The following is an 18,442-nucleotide window of genomic DNA, read 5'->3' as shown; positions in this document are numbered from 1 at the left end:
GATGTTGGAATAGTGCTAGGGGGAGCAGTTGGAGTGGTAGTAGGGGCAGATGTTGGAATAGTGCTAGGGGGAGCAGTTGGAGTGGTAGTAGGGGCAGATGCTGGAGTGGTGGTAGGGGCAGATGCTGGAGTGGTGGTAGGGGCAGATGTTGGAATAGTGCTAGGGGGAGCAGTTGGAGTGGTGGTAGGGGCAGATGCTGGAGTGGTGGTAGGGACTGTTGGAACAGTGCTAGGGGGATCAGTTGGAGTGGTGGTAGGGGCAGATGTTGGAATAGTGCTAGGGGGAGCAGTTGGAGTGGTGGTAGGGGCAGATGCTGGAATAGTGCTAGGGGGAGCTGTTGCAGTGGAGCCACCAGCGGTGGAGGTAGGGCAGGGCGTTGGTGCGGCTGGAAGAGGAATGCCGGAAGCCAGACCAAAGGCCTGCTGGAAGGAAGCCACGGCGGCAGGGATGCCATTGAATGCTTCTGTGGCCTGGCCGGCATTTTGGCACTCGGGCTGCGAGCTGTATACGGCAGTCATCAGTAGCAGAATGTTGTCGGCTATAGTCTGAAATGAGTTCCCGAAAAGGGAAAGGTCATTGTCGGATTGAAAGACATTGTACTCGCTACTAAGGCTCTGAAGGTTGGAGAGAAGCGTTGGAGCAACCACAACCTGGATCATATCCGTGAGTTCCAGGTAGTCGCAATAATTGAATCCAGACTGGTAGAAAGTAATATTCTGAGCGACCTGAGCTAGGTCATTGGCCACATTCGCCACTTCAGTTGCAATACTCGTGATGCTGTAGTCGGGGTTCTGTTCCTCAAAACCAATGATATTCGTTTGAAGATCACTGTTGTGGTTATTCAAGTTGCCAAAGCTGTAAACAACGGCGAGGCCGCCCTCAGAAAAATCTGCAATTGATGTACATTGTGGGGCAGATGCTGGAGTGGTAGTAGGGGCAGATGCTGGAGTGGTGGTAGGGGCAGATGTTGGAATAGTGCTAGGGGGAGCAGTTGGAGTGGTAGTAGGGGCAGATGTTGGAATAGTGCTAGGGGGAGCAGTTGGAGTGGTAGTAGGGGCAGATGTTGGAATAGTGCTAGGGGGAGCAGTTGGAGTGGTGGTAGGGGCAGATGCTGGAGTGGTGGTAGGGGGAGCAGTTGGAGTGGTAGTAGGGGCAGATGTTGGGGAGGTAGGGCAGGGCGTTGGATCGATTGGAGGAGCAATGGTGGAAGGCAGGCCTAAGGCCTGTTGGTACGAAGCCACGGCGGCAGGGAGGCCATTGAACGCTCCTACGATCTGGTTAGCATTTTGGCACCCGGGCAGCGCGCTGTATACGGTGTTCATCACTACCAAAGAGTTGTCGGCAATAGTCTGAAGCGAGTTCCCGAAAAGGGAAAGGTCATTGTCGGATTGAAAGACATTATACTCGCTACTAAGGCCCTGAAGGTTGGAAATAAGCGTTGGAATAGCCTGCTCGAACACCTCCGACAATAAAAAGTAGTCGCAATAATTGAATTCACCCTGGTAGAAAGTAAAATTCTGAGCGATTTGACCTAGATCAGTGGCCACAGCGACCGCATCAGCTGCAAGAGTTGTGATGCTCGCCCAGGGGCTATTGTTCTCAAAAGCAGTGAGATCCGATTGAAGGTCACTGTTGGAGTTAAGCAAATAGTCTTCAATGATTTGCCCAACTTTCAAGCCGTTCGCAGTAAGATCTTGATATGCGCACGTCTGGCCCAGAGCGCCGGCAACAGCAAGAGCGAGGGAAAGAGTAGAGAGTTTGGACACCATCTTTTTGCAGGACCGGCTATTTGATTCGATGCATGTTCGAAGAGAATTGCGACTCAATATATACTGCCATATCAGCCCTTCCAGGAGAGCACGTAGGGTGAGGGGTTGGACTTGCTTTGGGCGTCGTCGCCAACAGGATGCAAGTAAATTGTGCCTATTTCTTTCTTTTTTTTTTTACTGCTTTCTGCACTGCCGTACTTCGATCCCTCCAGCGTACAGACGATGCAATAAACACGGCGGGGACCGTAATCATCGCCGTTTGCAAAAGACATACATTTAGTTGTGAAGAACTAGGGTCTTATGTGCATCATTTGATAAAAAAGGGGCTTTTATAGAATAATCTATTTTCAAGAGAGCATTTCCGATGGTGTACTACAAATGAGGTGCGTAGAAGGTTTACCGCTACACGCGACATCCCACTTCGTGCATACGTGTCAACGTACTGACAGAACTCCCGCAGATGCAGAGAAGGCTAGACCCTCGGTTGAACAATTCTGTACCCCCTGTTTTAATCTCCGATTCTCTATATGCGCTACAGTCGGAATACTAGTAACAGTTCTAGGAAGGGTGGACCAATAGGCAAAACATTACAGATATATATCTTCTCGGCTAACGAGATATTCAGCTCTTAGCAATCTATTTCAACGGGTTTGCATATCTACTTCGCCTTTTCGTGTGAGACCATGCATCTTCTGGATCGCCGTATGGGCCCGAACGGCGATGCTTACAGATTCCGTCGATCTGTCTTACCGCGTAATGCTTCTTTTCTTTTTGTCAATTGCATTTTACTACCGTAAAGGTACAGTCATAGCCCGACGCATTCTGCAATCGCCGTTAAATTGTAGCCAAGTCTTGTAATGCATAACTTGTTATTGGATTATGCATATATGGAGTACCGGTTTATCAATCATTGGTGCAGTCTTGATGGAATGTCCGCGGGAAATGGATTGAATCTTATCAAGCCCTTCCCGCCCCTGGAGTTTTGTCGATTGGTGAATGAATCTGTGGAACAATGCAGCAATTGCTAGATTTAATCTCACAGCTTTCGAGAAGAGTCAAGGGTATATATTACTTAGGCTAAAGTGGCAGAAGGCACAGAACTAGTCCGTTCCCCACAACCGATATTATCGGTGTCAATTAGAGTTGAAAATCAGCTTGTCGTTTTCGACGACTCATGTAGGGTAATGCCGGAAGCATGACTTCTTAATGTAGTGTGGCGGACGCTGGTTATTATTAATAGTGCTGAAATGATCTACCTAGTTCGGCGGTGTAGCTTTCAATTTACTCTTCACGAGAGATATAATGGGCCGACTGGGGTCGACATAAGCACATAACGAAGATGTAAGTTAGAGTATTCCAGATTCGTTATCTCACTGGCGGGCTAGCCTGTTTCTTACAGGTTGGGGGAGATGTGGGAGTGGAGCTACCGGCGGTGGAAGTGGAGCCAACGGCGGTGGAAGTAGAGCAGGGCACTGGCTCGATTGGAGGAGCGTCAGAATACGACAGCATGATGTAGTAGACCTGCCGGACAGACACCACGGCAGCAGTGATGCCACTCACCGTATCTACGGCCCGGCCAGCATATTCGCATCCAGGCAACGAACTATATACAGCGCTGATCAGTTGCAATGAGTAGCAGGCCATAGTTTCAACCGCCTGATCAATCATAGAAAGCATATCGTAGATATTGTAGGATGAATAACCGTTAACCAAACTCTGAAGGATGCCGATGTATGTTGGAACAAAGGCGCCGAGCAGGCCAATGAGAGTCGTGAAGTCGCAGTCAGTCAATCCACTCCCGGAAGTAATAGCCTGGCAGACCGCAACCAAATCATTAACCACAACCACCAGTTAAGTATAAATTGCTGTGATGCCATCGTAGGAGTCCGGCACCCCCGGCACAAAATTGCTTATCGCCTGCTCAAGAGAACCGGTGTCGGTGATTAAGGAGTTCGCAGCATTTACTACGGACTGACCATTCGAAGAAAGCGTGCATTGCTGCTGGCCGAGAGCGCTGGCAACAGCAAGAGCGAAGAAAATAGTAGAGAGATTGGAGACCATGCTATTATAGGTCCTGTTCTATTTTATTTGTCCTATTCTATTTTATTTGTTCTGATGCGGGTGCGAAGAGAATCATTTATACTGTCACGTCAGGGGAGCAAGAGAGTGAGGGGTTGGTCTGCCTCGGGCGTCATCGTCCACAGTATGCCAAGCAAATTATGTCGATATCTTTTTTTTTTTCATCTACATTGTATTGCATTACTGTACTTAGATTCATTCAGCGTGCAGCCGATATGCAGTGTACGCGAAGGACCATTGTCGCAGTTTGCAGGCGAGGGTCTTTTTTTGCTTTGGTGTATTTTAGTGACGTAGCCTCTGAGAGCATCTTTTAAAATATATGGACTACCGGAAATTGTAATATGAGGCAATCATGGTATTTTTTGGAGAGAATCACCACCAGTGTTAGTATATATTGATCAATCGACCGTTGTAGGACTTATATCCGCTTATTGCATGCGCATCTAACGGGACGTTAGCAGATGCAGAGAAGGCTAGACCTTCGAACGAACAATTCTGCACCCCCTATTTTTGGTTGGCTCCGATTCACTGTACATTTAGAATGCCTACACTAGTAACAGTTCTATTTTACTCGGTTAAAGATATGTTCAGCTCTTAACAACACATTTTAATCCGTATCGATTGCAATCGCCCAGGCGTACGGATGAGACATCTTTGGGATCGTCGGCCTGAACGGCCGATGTAACGACATCGCGTTGATCCGTCGAACTGCACCAATTCGGTTTCTTGTTGCCATTTCTAAACTCCATTTTACGGTACACGGTTTCTGTAAACGCCTTATAACACGGCCAAAGGAAACAACTGGAGATTGGATGCGCGAACCTGTGGCCAAAAGTTCTAGTATACGTATTGGCCTACGCATACAGTGAATTTGGTCAAGATTGGTGAATGAATCCGTGGAAAATATAGCTATAGCTAGATTTCATCTTTCAAGCCTTGAAGAAGAGTTCAAGGATATATATTACTTAGGATAAAGTGGTATAAGGCCCAGACCGCGTCCCTTCCCACTTATCACGGCGACAGTACGGTTGGAATTCAACTGTGGCATTGCCATCGACTCCGGCAAGAGGGCTAATTGCGTCGCGGACCCTAGTGCCGGCTTATCAGTACTCTGTAGTTTAGCGATAGTCTTCAAAATAGGGAAGATATACAACTGGGTGATTGAGGCCAGAGCAGGTCCATAATAGTAGTCGTATGGCCGAGAGTTGTGCAGGATCCTCTGCATTTACGTACCTGGCAAATATCGTCGAAGCGGCACGGAATTAAGCACTAGATTCCCAATAAAACGTAAATTAGAACATTGCAAGTTAATTAGCCCTCTTCTCCTTGGCAATTTTCTTGTAGCAGACGGGTGGCGGCGGAGTGGTTGTGGTTGGTGGAGTGGTCGCCGTTGGTGAAGTGACGGTGGGTGGTGGAGTAGAGATTGACGTAGGGATTAACGTAGGAACTGACGTAGGGATTGAAGTAGGGATTGAAGTAGGGATTGAAGTAGGGATTGAAGTAGGGATTGAAGTAGGGATTGAAGTAGGGATTGAAGTAGGGATTGAAGTAGGAATTGAAGTAGGGATTGTAAGGATTGAAGTAGGGATTGAAGTAGGGATTGTAAGGATTGAAGGAAGGATTGACGTAGGGATGGACGTGGGGACTGACGTAGTAATGGGCAGTAGTGACGTGGAGATAAAAGGTGGTGAAGTGGCGATCGCGGTATTGAAGGCCGCTAGGGCGGCATTTAAGGCGGTGGTGATGAGGCTAAAACGAGAGGAATATAGGGAATAATATGAGGTCGGGAGCCAGGATAAGATCTTGCTGAATAATAGCGGAGTTATGTCAGCCTGACTTTCGAGCGATTGTCTGATGTTGACAGCGGCAGCGCCATTAACTTTGGTGATGGCACTCGCCTCGTCCGCTAGGCTCTGAAGAGCGGAGGCAAGTGCTTGAGCGTTTTCAGAGAGCAGATCCATGATGTCCCAGTTGTCGCAGGCATTAGTGGCGCTGTTCTCAACGTCGTTGTAGAATGACTCCACGTCGGAAAACACAGTATGCTCCTGATTAGCAATTCCCATAGCACCATCTACCGTGCCATCCCAGTTAGTGATCTGCTGCTGGAAAGCATTGTTGTCGCTAAGGAGGAGGTTAATGACATCCACGATCGTCGTACCGGCTGAAGAAAGACTGCACGTCTGCCCCAACACGCTGGCAACAGCAAGAGCGAGGGAAACGGCAGAGAGCTTGGAATTCATTTTTATAGGTAATTGATGTGGTGTGATTCTGAAGAGAATTGCACGTCTTTATACGCTGAGTCCTGCGGGTTTCCCGGAGAGCATTGACTTTGAGGGGTCGCCGAGCGCCGTCGTCCACATCATGCGAAGCAAGTTATATCTTTTTTTTACCGCTTATTGCATTACTGTACTTGGATTCATCCTGCGTGCATATTTATTTCCAATGTATGCAAAACCATAATTGATACAGTTGCAAAGGAGCTCATTTCTTTAACGGTTTTCTACCTGGTATTCCTCGCCGCAGTTCGTTTTGACGCATTGCAAACTAAACTTTGAGTGCCCCCTTTGATATAATTGGCAAATTGTAATACGAGGTCGTCATTTTATTCTTAGAGAGAGCATTACCAATGCTAGCAGCTATAGATCGACATATCGCCTTCGTGTATATGCGTCGACCGAATGACAGGCCGTAGTTACTTTTACAGATGCAGAGAAGGTTAGACTCTCGATTGACGTACCCCCTCTATCGCCATGCGTGTGAAACTATTTCCAAGATCTTCGCATAGGCCCGAGTAGCTGGTGCAAACATATCCCGGTACAACATATCATCGACGGAGAAGTCAGGGGGAAAAAGCCGCGTACTTCCTTTTTGCTTTTCATAAATTCAATTACGGTGCATGTAAAGCAAGAGCTTGACACCTTCTCCGATATCGTCCGCTGTATTATATTTGAAAAAAGTAAAGAATGGACGCATGAATTTGCTGACAAAAATTCTCGGTATACGTGTATTCGAATATGCGTGTATTCGCATATGCATACATAGAGCATATCGCATTGCTGCAGCGGTGGCGGATTATCGCCCCACAGTGGCTCGGAGCCCCAAACCTCTCCCACCTGGACATTAATCAAATGATCCGTGGAAATTGTATCTATAGCTAGATGTGATCCTTGAAGGTTTTGAGACGAGCCTTTGAAATGTGTATCATTTAGGCTGAGGTGCCCTTTTCCAAGCTTTTACCAGTAACCAATCCTATTGAAACTCAGCATATCATTGGCTTTGACTCTGGCAGGATGATACAACAAGGATACCTCTTTGTGTAACGTACTGTGGCGAGTGCCGACTATTGCAAGTACAGTACTATGATAGTGCCCCGTAGTTTGGCTGTAATCAATATACAGCCTTCAAAACAGCAATATATTGCTGGATGATTGAGGTAGAAATAAGCAGACAGCGAAGGCAGGAATAGAAAATTGCTAGTAATTACCCTGCTTTAGCTTGGCTAAACAGCTTCTTGCAGGTTGGTGGCAATGTTGGAGCTGAGCCACCGGTGGTGGAAGTAAGGCAGGACGCTGGCTCGGTTGGGGAAGTGCTGGCAGACAAGCCATAGACCTTCTGAACGAATACCACGGCTGCAGTGATGTCATTCACCGTATCTACGGCCTGGCCAGTATATTCGCATCCAGGCAATGAGCCATAAACAGTTGTGATAAGTTGCAAAAAGTTATCGGTCATTTCCTGTAACCCCGGCGTAATGGTTCCTTCGGTGCTAGTGTCAACGAAGTGAGAGTACTGGTCAGCGAGGTTCTGTAGTGCGGAGACGAACGCTGGAGCAGCATCACCGAGCATGCTGATGAAGGTCGTGAAGTCGCAGTCGGTCAATTCACTCTCGGGCGAACTGAGAGCCTGAGAGACCTTAGTCACGTCGCTGGCCACAACCGTCTCCTTAACATAAACATACACGGCGTTAATGTAGGCGTGCCCTGTCGACCCTGTTTCAAAATAAGCGATTCCCTGCTGAAGTATGCCGATCGCGGTAATGAAGTTGTTCATGGCAGTCACAATGGTCTGACCACCGGAAGAAAGTGTGCACTGGCCGAGAGCGCTTGCAACAGCAAGAGAGAGGAAAGCAAAAGAGTGCTTGGAGACCATGTTTTTATAGCTCCTCTAGTTTGTTCTGATGCGAATGCCAAGAGATCTGTTACTCAATTTATACTGTCATGTCAGCCCTTCCGGCTTTCAGGAGAGCACGAAGAATATCGGGTTGGCCTGCCTCGGGCTTCATCGTTCACAAGATGCAAGCAAATTGCGCCGATTGTTTTTCATTATTGTTTTTTTATGTCTAATGCAGCAGTATAGCACTGCGTGCAGATACGCAGTGTATGCGGAGGATCATATCGCGGTTTGCAAAGCTCGCGCTTAACGGTTATTTGATCTTTGGTAAAGTTAGGCTGGCCCTAATGCAAGCTAGTGCATCATTTGATATATGACTTGTGGCAGATTGTAGAATAACCATGTTGAGAAGGCTAGACTTTCGATCGAACAATTCTGCACCCTCTATTTTTTTGTTGGCTCCGATTCATGGTAAACCCTACATTTGGAATGCCGATACTACTACTAGTAATAGTTCTACTCTTTTCCGTTAAAGAGGTATTCAGCTCTTAGCAATACATGTATTGTGTATCGATGGCTATCGCCATAAGTGCGAGACATTTTGGGCTCATTGCGTAGATCTGTCGCACCGGACGCAATTTGCTTTCTTTTTGCGTTTCCAGAATTCAAATATACGGTACACTTTCTGCAACCGCCCTGTATTACGGCCAAACGGACAACGTGGGGATGGGAGGCATGAAGCTGTTGCTAAAGTCTTGGCATACATTTTGGATTTCGCATACATACTTGGCAGTGAACCTGTAATGGGAGCAGTGATGGTAAAGCCTCCTCTGGAACCTCCCTTCCCCCCACCCCCTGAATTTGGTCGACTAGCAAATATATCCGTAGCTATAGCTAGATCTGATCTTTCAAACTTTCGAGAAGAATCTAATGATGTGTCATTTAGCTGACATAGTCCCTTCCCAAATATAACCGGCAGAAAATCCTGCTGAAACAGCTTGAGATTGTCGATGAACTCGACAAAAAGGCTAAAAGCCACTTGGTGCAATGCGGCCCTGTGTGCCGTGCTATCAATGTTCCGTAGCTTGGTAGTATAGTCTTCAAACAGGGGAATTTATTGGGGTCAAAAATAAGAACGTACAATGAAGAACTAAGCAAGAGACGTCGAGTAGAAGCCTTTGCATTTCAGTGCGTCGTAATCAACGTTCAGCCAGCACCAAACCATTAAGATTCCAAAAGCAACGTAAATATGAACACTATAAGTTAGTTAGCCCTCTTCTGTTTGTCAGCCTGTCTCCTCGAGCAGGTTGGTGGCGATGTTGGAGTGGGGCCACCGCATGTCTGGGGCTTGGTTGGAGCAACGCTGGGAGACAGACCGTAGGCCTGCTCGGCGGCAGCAACTGCGGTAATGATGCCATCTATTGTTTGGAAGGTCGTGCCAACAAACTCGCATGGTAGCCAGCTGTAGGCGGCGGTAATCACATTCCTTGCACCGGAAGCAAATGTACTGACGTATCCCTGGGCGGCATCAGTGAGGTCGGCAGATGCGAAGTCACCGGACTTGCTAGTGTAGTTACCAGCGATGTCCTTGATGGTTGGAGCAGCTTGATCAAGCAGCTCAATGACAGTTGTGGCGTCGCAGGTATTCTGGGCATCGTAATAGTTAAAGTAAAAGGCGAGGTTACCCGTAGCGTAGTTCAAAGATAGCGTCCCTCCACGAATTGGATCGGGGTCGTAGCCTGGGCCACCCCAGCCTAAGATAGCCGCCAAGAGGCCATTGTTGTCGGCAATGAGGGTGTTAATGGCAGCCACAATGGTATTACCATTGTCAGAAAGCAGGCAATCGCCGAGGGCGCTAGCTGCAGCAAGAGCGAGAGAAACAACAGAGAGCTTGGAAACCATTTTATAGGACCTCGTAATTGATGTGATGCGCATCTAAAGAGGATTGCAGCTGAATTTATAATACCATGGCAGCCCTTCCCGCTTCCACAGCAAGTGAGGATATTGGCCGGGTATCGGGCGTCTTCACCCACAGCATGCCAAGCAACTATACAAGTTTTTATAGATCTACTGCAGCATTGCAGAGAAGGCTAGACTTTCGATTGAACAGCTCTATGCCCCCTTTTTTTTCTTTGTCGACTCTATTTCCGTACTTAAGAGACCATCTTCAGGATCATATGGGGCTCCGAACAGTCGATGCAAACAGCTTTCAAACTTATTGCATTTCTACTACTGTAACCCCCGGTAATAGGATCCAGCCAATTACATCTAGCCACCCGTCCCAGGAATAATACTACTATACCTATTCTCATCCAAAAATAAAAAAATAGATGAACTTGCTGAAATTAATATCACATTTAGGCTTTGTAACAATTCGAGATCGATCATAATGTCTAAAGTACCGTTCCGGTAACCTGCAATCCTTCTCGGTTGAAATAAAAAATCTAAACTATTTTTCTACCAAAATACTACTACACTACAAATAATACAACCCATTCAATGGCATCTAGCCAACCATCTTAAGAATAATACTCTTACGCCTATATTCTCATTGAAAAAATTACAGTTACTATATAATCTCTTAATATAATTAGAATTAATAAGCTTTGCTGAAATAATGCGCCGCACCGTCGTGAAAGAACCATTTGGGAAAACATGCGACCGACCAATCCAACACGTAAATTGCAAGCCAACCGTCGACATCACGTAGCCATGGCCTCAATGCGAAAGGAGTACAATACTGGTAAGTTATCCAACCAATCTGAAGCTTAGTAGCATGTAGAACTAATAACCGCGATAGTCCGGTCGTTTGATGCACTGGTTGTCGAGCGGAGACTCGCCCAGACCTCCCCGCTCAGCAGTCTCAAGGACTGCGTGCTGGGTATTGACGTGGATTGGTTCGTGTCGCAGTCGCTGACACCTCATAATAAGCGAGAGCCACTCGTACATGCCATTGGTGGGTTTCCCTCCTCGCTCGAGTCGTCCCTGGACGGAATTGTCGGCATCCTCAAGACCCACGGCATCAAACCGCTATTTGTCTTCAAAGGTCTCGAAGTCGTATCGCTCGAGAGGCCCTTCTCGACTCCAAACCAGCGACTGGCCCAACGGACCCATGCTTGGGACCTGTATGAGCGTGGTGACGGAGAGGAGGCCGTGATGAGCTTTGACAGCGCTGATGCGTTTGATCTGTCGTGCGGCTCAGGGGCCCGGACTTTCGTGGGTATGCTCATCGCCCGTGGGCTCGATTACATGGTGGCTCCGTATACCTCCGCGGCTCAACTAGCTTATCTGAGCGAAAACAAGTACGTAGACGGCGTGTTTGGCCCAAGCGACACGCTCATGTACGGCGTAGACCGCCTCGTCACGTCAATTGACGTCAAGGCGGGTACCTTCCAATGGGTTTCGCGGCACGCCGTGCTTGCTGAGCTCAGCTTCACGCCGGAGCAGTTTGTCGATGCCTGCGTAGCAGCCGGGTGCGAGCTCAACAAGCTCACGTTCCCTCCGGTGGACCACATGATCAATTCGCAGCCAATTGCACCGATAACGGCCCTAAAAGCGATCCGGGACCTCACCCAGGCCCACAATTCGATGTACGCAGCTATCTTGGCCTTCCCGGACCCGGAGAGGGCTCCAGCGTACGTGGATCGGTTCCGGAAGGCGGTCGCCGCAGTCAACTACCAGCCTGTGTTCAAGGATACGGGTAGAGTGGAGCCTCTAAAGGATAATGATGTGCCAAATGACGTCCACGTGCTGGTGGGCCAGCGATTGCCTGATGAAATCATGTTCTATCTCTCGCGAGGTCTCATTGGAACCGAACTCCTCAACGCGCTAAGCAGTGGAGTTTACTTGGAAGAAGCTCCATTGGATGGTGGACAGAGTAGTGAATACAGGAGGCTCATTTCGAAGCTGCACAACCTACGATCGAAGGCTATGAACTTCCTTACTAATACCTTGCACCGGTACTACCAGGTTAAGCCGGCGAAAGAGATATACTGGTTCGAACCGGATAAGGAGAGGCAGTTTGATAAGATTGTTCCTCCGCTAGCGCAGTCGATTGGCCAGACCTGGAAGGTAAAGGACTCTCAGTTTGGCACTAAGGTGAAGGAACCTGTGACCGTGGCTAAGCTCGTGGCGCTTTTGAAGGACGATGCCTTTGTAGCAGATTCTCTCAAGGCCCAGCGGGAGACGGTTTTGTCTAGTGACCGCGAAATCTTGGGTAACACTTACTTCCGCATGCTCCAGGCTGCCGAATTCGTTACCAAGGAACATAAGTTGTCTCCTTGGGGCGAGGCGCTTGAGGCGGCAGTAAGAGTAGACCCATCTTTAGGTGATGAGAGTCTCGTGGCTGTGGGGTTGCTTATCCAGGGCTTCCTTAATGGTAATGAGCTCTCTACCGAGGCCAAGTCCAGCGATGAGGCTCACAACAAGCATATTCTGCTCATATCACGAGTAGCTACGCTTATCAACCTGCGACACAACCCTGTTGGATTCACAGGCCCGTTGAGTAAGGGGCTGCTAGCATTTGAATCGTTTGTTTACGCCCAACTGAAGGCATACCGATGGCTTACGGAAGTCTGCCTGGTATCGCTGTTAGCTGTGGGCGATGCCGATAGACTGGCCAGGACCGACGATAGCGACTGGTCGCGACTTGTTGCGGCTATGCCGTTTGCTAAATTGCCTAACGCGGCCACTGGTATTGCTACCAAGTCATTCCTCGATGAGGTGGCTTCAGGCAGCTCTGTGACCGATGCCAGAGATGGTCTTGCTGATATGTTTAAGCAGGCCGTCAACGTTCCACAGGACATCCAGCGAGCGTTCAAGCTGTGGGACTGCGTTAATGCTGGTGTCAAGAAGGCTTCTGAGCTGGGTCTTATTGATGCGGCTCAGGCTAAGGAGTTTGCTGCCGCCGACGATTGGCTCAAGGGAAAGAGATTCTAAAAAAAGTCCCGTTCTTTTTCCAATAGATTGCCATACTAATAATTTATTGCTACAACATTTTTTTTCCTAATTGTGGTTTTCAAGTAACGTCGAAATGTCAAGCCGGAAGTGAAGCTCTCGTTGGAATGCAGCCTGCAAGATTTCCAATTGCTCTTTTCGCGGGAGAATCTCGTCGGAGAGAAAGTTCAGGCCTGCGAGGAGCACATCTTTACTCCATCCGCAGTGACGAAGCGCTTGTAAGTACACTAGCTTTGCTGTGAAGTAGTCACCAGTCGTTCTAGCAATTGAAAGTTCATAGTAAAAATAGTCGAGCCAGACGCTGGAGCTTGTCAGAACGGAGTACATGAGCGTTCGTCCGGCATTATCTTCCTCGCCAAGTAGTGACTCCATGTAAACTTCCCGTCTTGAGTCAACCGTTTGGCAAACAATGGCTGAACGGTACCGAAAAAGTAGCACCCGAAGGGGGTAGTAATCGCACATTGGCGGCCGCAAAAGCGGGACGGTAAGTCGCCAATTGTACTTTAGTTGGAAATGCGCAATGTTGGAAAGCATTTGTGAGAGGTGATAAAGATTGCTGGCAGAAGGCTGGTTAGTGTAGTAGAGAGATTCCACAAATTCAGAAAGCCGGCGGTAGTGGAATTGAACCGGAACGATGGAGCTGTGGCGAAATGAAAGGTGCTTCGTAAGAATATTTTCGACGAGAATGAACATATCTGGGTACTCAAATGACGGCTCATGGGCCCAGAAGTCATTCAATGCAGAGGAGAGATTAGAATTCCATTGAGAAATTTCCTCATCAATGCCTGCTAGACAGCGATAGATAAAAGCGCTGCCGGTTCTCAGGTCATTACTCGCTTGCTCTAATGCCAGTGAGCCATACACCTTGAGTAGCGTAGCGCGATGCTCAAGGCTCTTGTTTACATCATCTGTAGCCCAGTTCATCCACGCTGTCAACGATGTATCTGCATCTGCGAATTCATAAAAGCTCCCAATCGTGTCGTATATAGCTGCAGCAAAGGTAGAGTCTAGTGCTGCCACTTTTTGGTACAACAAAAGATTCTGCCTCAGATAGGGTCTATTCAACATGTGCCGTGAGTATTTTTTGAAAAATTCCGAATCGTTGGCAGCAATAAACTCAAGAGTCCAGGAGATGAATTCTTCTGGTAATTCTTCAGAAGTGTGGGTCAATTGACGAATTGTTTCCACAACAGTCTGCGGGTCCGCTCGGTGAACCGGGGTATCAACATCGAAGAACTTTGGCGTAGGTACGCCCAAAAGGCTCATGAAGCTGAATAATAGCTGAGATATATGTGCCTTTGAGAGCTGAAATAAATAGAGCCGAATATCATCAAAGAGAACCACCGAATCAGGATCCTGCAGAGCAAATTCGTGTATAGAGCGACACGGGAAGAGAATACCATTAAAGTCATCGTCTATACTGGCAACAGTCTTTGCGTCGTGCTCTGGCGGTTGATCTTCGGGGGTCGTCTTTTTCCACTTTGCAGCGGCGGTATCCCCAAATCGCCGGGTTTCCATATCCCAGTACTGCTGCATAGCGTATAGTACGCGCTCTAATGGCAGGTTTATAAGCGAATCAGGGAGGAACAAGTTGAGTTCGATTAAGCCCTGGTAGATGCCAATTGCGCGTTCCACGTATCCTGCGTCTCGCAGGAACTTGGCGAGGCGGTATATCACCGATAATGCAATCGAATGGGAATCAGCCCCCAGTTTCCATAGCTTGTCCATGTAACCTGATTTGAACCATTTGTCTTCGATTTCCAAGGCGCTAAAGCTAGTGGACCAGTCGTCGATACAGCAGTCGAGTAGGAGCTCCCAGAGTTCGGAGCATGGATGGCTAACAGCGAACTCTAGGGCTATTTTAACTTTTTCTGATTTTTCAGTGACTAGCCGGATATATTCGCGGACCAATTGTGGATGGCCTGACTTTTGAGCTGCGGTTTTGAACATGGATTGGATGACATCTACTATGACTGTTGAGGTTGGTGCCGTTTCATGTTCCAAAATGAACAGATCTCGTTCCAAAAGGGCCAGTTGGTACCATGCTTCAACTTTTGTGGGGTCTTGTTTTGTGGCTGCATTCAATTGCGCTCTTCGTCGACGCATGTTTTCAATCAGAGGTGCTTCGTCATCTTGATCTGTTAGCGATGGAGTCTCACCTGGAAGAACAGTTCTCAAAGCCATTGGAGTGGAGTAGATAAACTTAGACCAACGAGGCCTAGTTTCTACGACGTCTCGGACTTCAACAGTGTCGTCATCTTGTGATTTTATCACAAGCAGTGATCCAAGAATGGTATCAACATATCGTATGTAGGAAACTTTCTCCCGGTGGATCGAAGGGTACGGGTCGCGAAAGTATAACTTTTCTTCTCTGTCCTTCCGCTTTTCTCTATCTTTTCGTTTTTCTCTATCTTTCCTCTTTTCTCTATCATTTCGTTCTTCTCTATCATCCCAATCATTTCGCTCTTTATCATTTTTGTCAAGTCTATCTCGATCTGAATGATCTGAGCGTTTCCTTCGCTTATTTGATCTTGGGCCTTTATCGGAGAAAACATCTTGGGCTACGTCATTAATCAGACGCTCCGCTTCGTCTTTGCTATTCTGTCGGGATTGTTTAGGCTTGAAAGAGAACTTTCCAAGAGACTTCTTATCGGACATGAAGGTGGTACCATTAGTAATGGTGGCCGGAACACCCAACGGTACTCTACTTACACTCCCGTGGATAGTTACGGGAGTATGATAAGCTTTGTCGCTACGTTTTTTAAAAAGTATAAATACGGCAACGGTATGATTTTATGCAATGGGAGTACATTGCTACAAATAGTGATGCCATTGTTTTCGTCTGCGCGGCTCATGTGCGGCGTCAAGATCTCAAACATTGCGACCCAGATCTTCATGCTACCATGTATTTTCGTACATTCCACTGTGCTGGTACAATGGGAACATACCATTGCCCTGGTGCAATATGGGGTACATGATATGATTTTAATAATTAAAAATAAAAAAGCCAGGCTATTTACTTACGCTGTACTGTATCGAACAGCTAATAACATGAATGTTGTAATAATGGCGCGATACATAGAGGGTAAACTTCCCGAGATAAAAGAACGACCCAGCATAGGATATGTACCAATGACTGAACTAAACTCTCCACATATATCTATACCTCTACGCAACTATAGCTTAATCCCAGTACCATGTACAGTACAACTACAGTAATAGAAACGAGCCGCACTGATGACTGAGGTAGGTAATAAATGGCCCCACTACGTAGGAGGCGCGCGGGATATACACAATGTATCACAAGGCAATGCGATACACGTACCAGCCGTGCTAATTTACAAACCCCCTTTTGGCTACAGTATTCAACCTGCTTCTAATTCCGAAATCTCAAAGGTGGCTTAGGTAGTACAAACTTCCTTGGTGGTCTCGATAGATTGAGAAACAGCATATGAGATTGAAACTCGATCCCATGTGAGGAAAGTGATACAAACCGAGCCGCACAGGAAGAGAAAGGCTCTTTCACATGCGATTTGCAGTGCATCAAATTTTTTTCCATGGGAAGATCCCAGCTAACGGACCTAAATGCGCCTCGTTTTGAGAACAAAACATCCGATGGCTTAATCTCTATTGTATCTCTAGCGTTACATATATATGAAGGGGGCCCTTCCCTCTCTGTGATTATTGTCGGTAATTTAAAAATGATTGAGAAGCTTATTGTGGTTAGGCATGCCACAAGGCTGGATTCAGTCGATAAGGCTTGGGCCGCTACTTCGGCGACCCCCTACGACACCCCTCTGGTGGACGGTGTAGGTACCGACCAGGCCTATTCCATAGGCTCCAGTTTGGGCCAATATATTCTGCCAGGAACCAGCGTATATATCCACACTTCACCTTTCCTGCGGTGTGTCCAGACGGCTACTTATATGGCCTCTGCGCTGGTTAGTCATCATCATCTTAGTCGTGAGCCGCCAGTGCTACGCATGGATGCGAGCTTTGGAGAGTGGCAGACGCAGGATTACTATGCTGATTACTCTCCTCCGCCTCCAGATAACCACCTGTCGCTGGCGTTGAGCTCTCGCGCGTGGTTGAACGGCCACGGTATTAGGGTTGACGACCAGTGGCCTCTGACTAGGCTGGGCCCTAGTGGAGAGTACGACGAATCGTGGGCTCATATGAGAGACAGATTTGCACATGCTGCGCATGAGCTTATATCGTACTATGATAATTGCGAAAATGAGAGCGCTGTAGTCGTAATTGTCACCCACGGAGCTGGATGTAATGCATTGCTCGGTACCCTGGAGAACAAGCCGCTGCTATCACGCATTGGGCTAGCCAGTTTTGCTGTTCTCGAGAGAACAGTTGCTCCAAATGGCGAGGCTACAGTGGGTAATGAGATTGCAATGGAACACGGCGGAGAAGCGCACTGGAGGATCACGTTCAACTCGAATGCGCATGGAAATGAAGCCAATCACCCGCTTAGTGGAAATAGCGCCTTTGGTACTCTTGGGATGCCGGCTCTGTCGAGCTCTACATCGACTTCTTCGTCTAGCGTCTCTGAGCTTGTAAACCCGGCCCATGGCCATTCCAACAGCTCTCATCCACCGGTCGGAAGCCCGCCAATGTTCTTTACTAGTTTGCAACCCCCGGCTACACATCAGCCTTCTGCATCCGCACAGTCTCCAACGAGCCTCTCTGGCTCTTTACCTTTGAACCAGTTCACCTCATCTATCTCTTCAACTCTACCCTTCAACCAGTACGCCTCTTCGGTTTCCTCCAAGGACTCCAAGTCCTCTGATGACACGGTCCACCGCCCATTTATGCTGGCATTTGGCCATTAATAACCGACCGACTCGCGACGACTGCTAATGATTTACGACGCTAATGAATATCTACTCGCTACATATATTAATAGGTTAAAATATGAATAACAGGTATAAAACACTAATCATCTCCGCCCCTAGTCTTCTCTTCGAGGGCCAGCCCTCGAGCTCCCGTAGTGGGGGCTCTGCCCCCAAACCCCCGTAACGACCGATCCCAACACGATTAGTTACAGTTGTAACAAAACTTTGTTACGGCCCCCTCCGCGCAGCGGAGCCAAGGGGGGGTTTGGGGGGGGGGCTAGCCCCCCCAATTGCACTGGGTGTGTACGATCAATTTACGATAAATATACAATTAGTAGGTACAAGTATGAATTTTGCTGGCGGGGCATTCGGCCCATATGCTTTATAATATGCTTGTTAATGCTGTGGTAATGCGACGGTCACTTGTAGGCCTTGCCAAAAGCCACCTTGGTCTGGATCTGCTCTGCTTTAGCCCGTGCCTTGGAATCGGATGCCTGGGTCGGACGCATGAACCCTCTCTCTTCCGAATCGCGTTGCGAAGAGGGCCGGCTGCTCAGCCGATCGCTTGATTTCACGCTTGCAGGCTCATTAGGCGTTCTCGTCATATCCATTTGCGTTTTATCGAGGGGAGAGACAATTACCTACTACCAAAAACGATTTATCTATTTCGAGGATGATTTACCT

At 47.8% G+C, this 18,442-nt stretch overlaps 7 protein-coding genes and 1 pseudogene across 8 annotated transcripts; 2 read left to right on the top strand and 6 right to left on the bottom strand.

The window, feature by feature from the left end:
* Positions 1 to 2: 2 nt before the first annotated feature.
* Positions 3 to 1,769, bottom strand: TRVA0_019S02454 (annotated as a pseudogene). The gene has a single exon. A coding segment is annotated over exon 1 (1,767 nt).
* Positions 1,770 to 3,134: 1,365 nt separating this feature from the next.
* TRVA0_019S02432 (uncharacterized protein) lies at positions 3,135 to 3,446 on the bottom strand (the record flags this gene model as incomplete). Its single annotated transcript, XM_076684915.1, has 1 exon — positions 3,135 to 3,446. The coding sequence occupies one exon, from the start codon at positions 3,444 to 3,446 to the stop codon at positions 3,135 to 3,137; it is 312 nt and encodes a 103-aa protein (XP_076540956.1).
* A 1,709-nt stretch (positions 3,447 to 5,155) lies between these two features.
* On the bottom strand, positions 5,156 to 6,088 carry TRVA0_019S02410 (uncharacterized protein; the record flags this gene model as incomplete). The annotated part of the gene is made up of 1 exon (XM_076684914.1): positions 5,156 to 6,088. One exon carries the CDS (start codon positions 6,086 to 6,088, stop codon positions 5,156 to 5,158), a length of 933 nt encoding a protein of 310 aa, XP_076540955.1.
* Positions 6,089 to 7,328: 1,240 nt separating this feature from the next.
* TRVA0_019S02388 (uncharacterized protein) lies at positions 7,329 to 7,997 on the bottom strand (the record flags this gene model as incomplete). Its single annotated transcript, XM_076684913.1, has 1 exon — positions 7,329 to 7,997. One exon carries the CDS (start codon positions 7,995 to 7,997, stop codon positions 7,329 to 7,331), a length of 669 nt encoding a protein of 222 aa, XP_076540954.1.
* A 1,224-nt stretch (positions 7,998 to 9,221) lies between these two features.
* TRVA0_019S02366 (uncharacterized protein) lies at positions 9,222 to 9,860 on the bottom strand (the record flags this gene model as incomplete). The annotated part of the gene is made up of 1 exon (XM_076684912.1): positions 9,222 to 9,860. One exon carries the CDS (start codon positions 9,858 to 9,860, stop codon positions 9,222 to 9,224), a length of 639 nt encoding a protein of 212 aa, XP_076540953.1.
* An 810-nt stretch (positions 9,861 to 10,670) lies between these two features.
* Positions 10,671 to 12,896, top strand: MKT1 (Mkt1p; the record flags this gene model as incomplete). Its single annotated transcript, XM_076684911.1, has 2 exons — positions 10,671 to 10,701; positions 10,759 to 12,896. The coding sequence occupies 2 exons, from the start codon at positions 10,671 to 10,673 to the stop codon at positions 12,894 to 12,896; spliced, it is 2,169 nt and encodes a 722-aa protein (XP_076540952.1).
* Positions 12,897 to 12,962: 66 nt separating this feature from the next.
* TRVA0_019S02322 (uncharacterized protein) lies at positions 12,963 to 15,572 on the bottom strand (the record flags this gene model as incomplete). The annotated part of the gene is made up of 1 exon (XM_076684910.1): positions 12,963 to 15,572. The coding sequence occupies one exon, from the start codon at positions 15,570 to 15,572 to the stop codon at positions 12,963 to 12,965; it is 2,610 nt and encodes an 869-aa protein (XP_076540951.1).
* An 899-nt stretch (positions 15,573 to 16,471) lies between these two features.
* On the top strand, positions 16,472 to 17,755 carry TRVA0_019S02300 (histidine phosphatase family protein; the record flags this gene model as incomplete). Its single annotated transcript, XM_076684909.1, has 1 exon — positions 16,472 to 17,755. The coding sequence occupies one exon, from the start codon at positions 16,472 to 16,474 to the stop codon at positions 17,753 to 17,755; it is 1,284 nt and encodes a 427-aa protein (XP_076540950.1).
* Positions 17,756 to 18,442: the final 687 nt, after the last annotated feature.

The sequence above is a fragment of the Trichomonascus vanleenenianus genome (assembly GCF_965637985.1).
Source record: "Trichomonascus vanleenenianus strain CLIB 3782 genome assembly, contig: TRVA0_019S, whole genome shotgun sequence".
NCBI lineage: Eukaryota > Fungi > Ascomycota > Dipodascomycetes > Dipodascales > Trichomonascaceae > Blastobotrys > Blastobotrys vanleenenianus.
The sequence above is the reverse complement of the archived record's forward strand: the minus strand, read 5'-3'. Positions and strand labels throughout refer to the sequence as shown.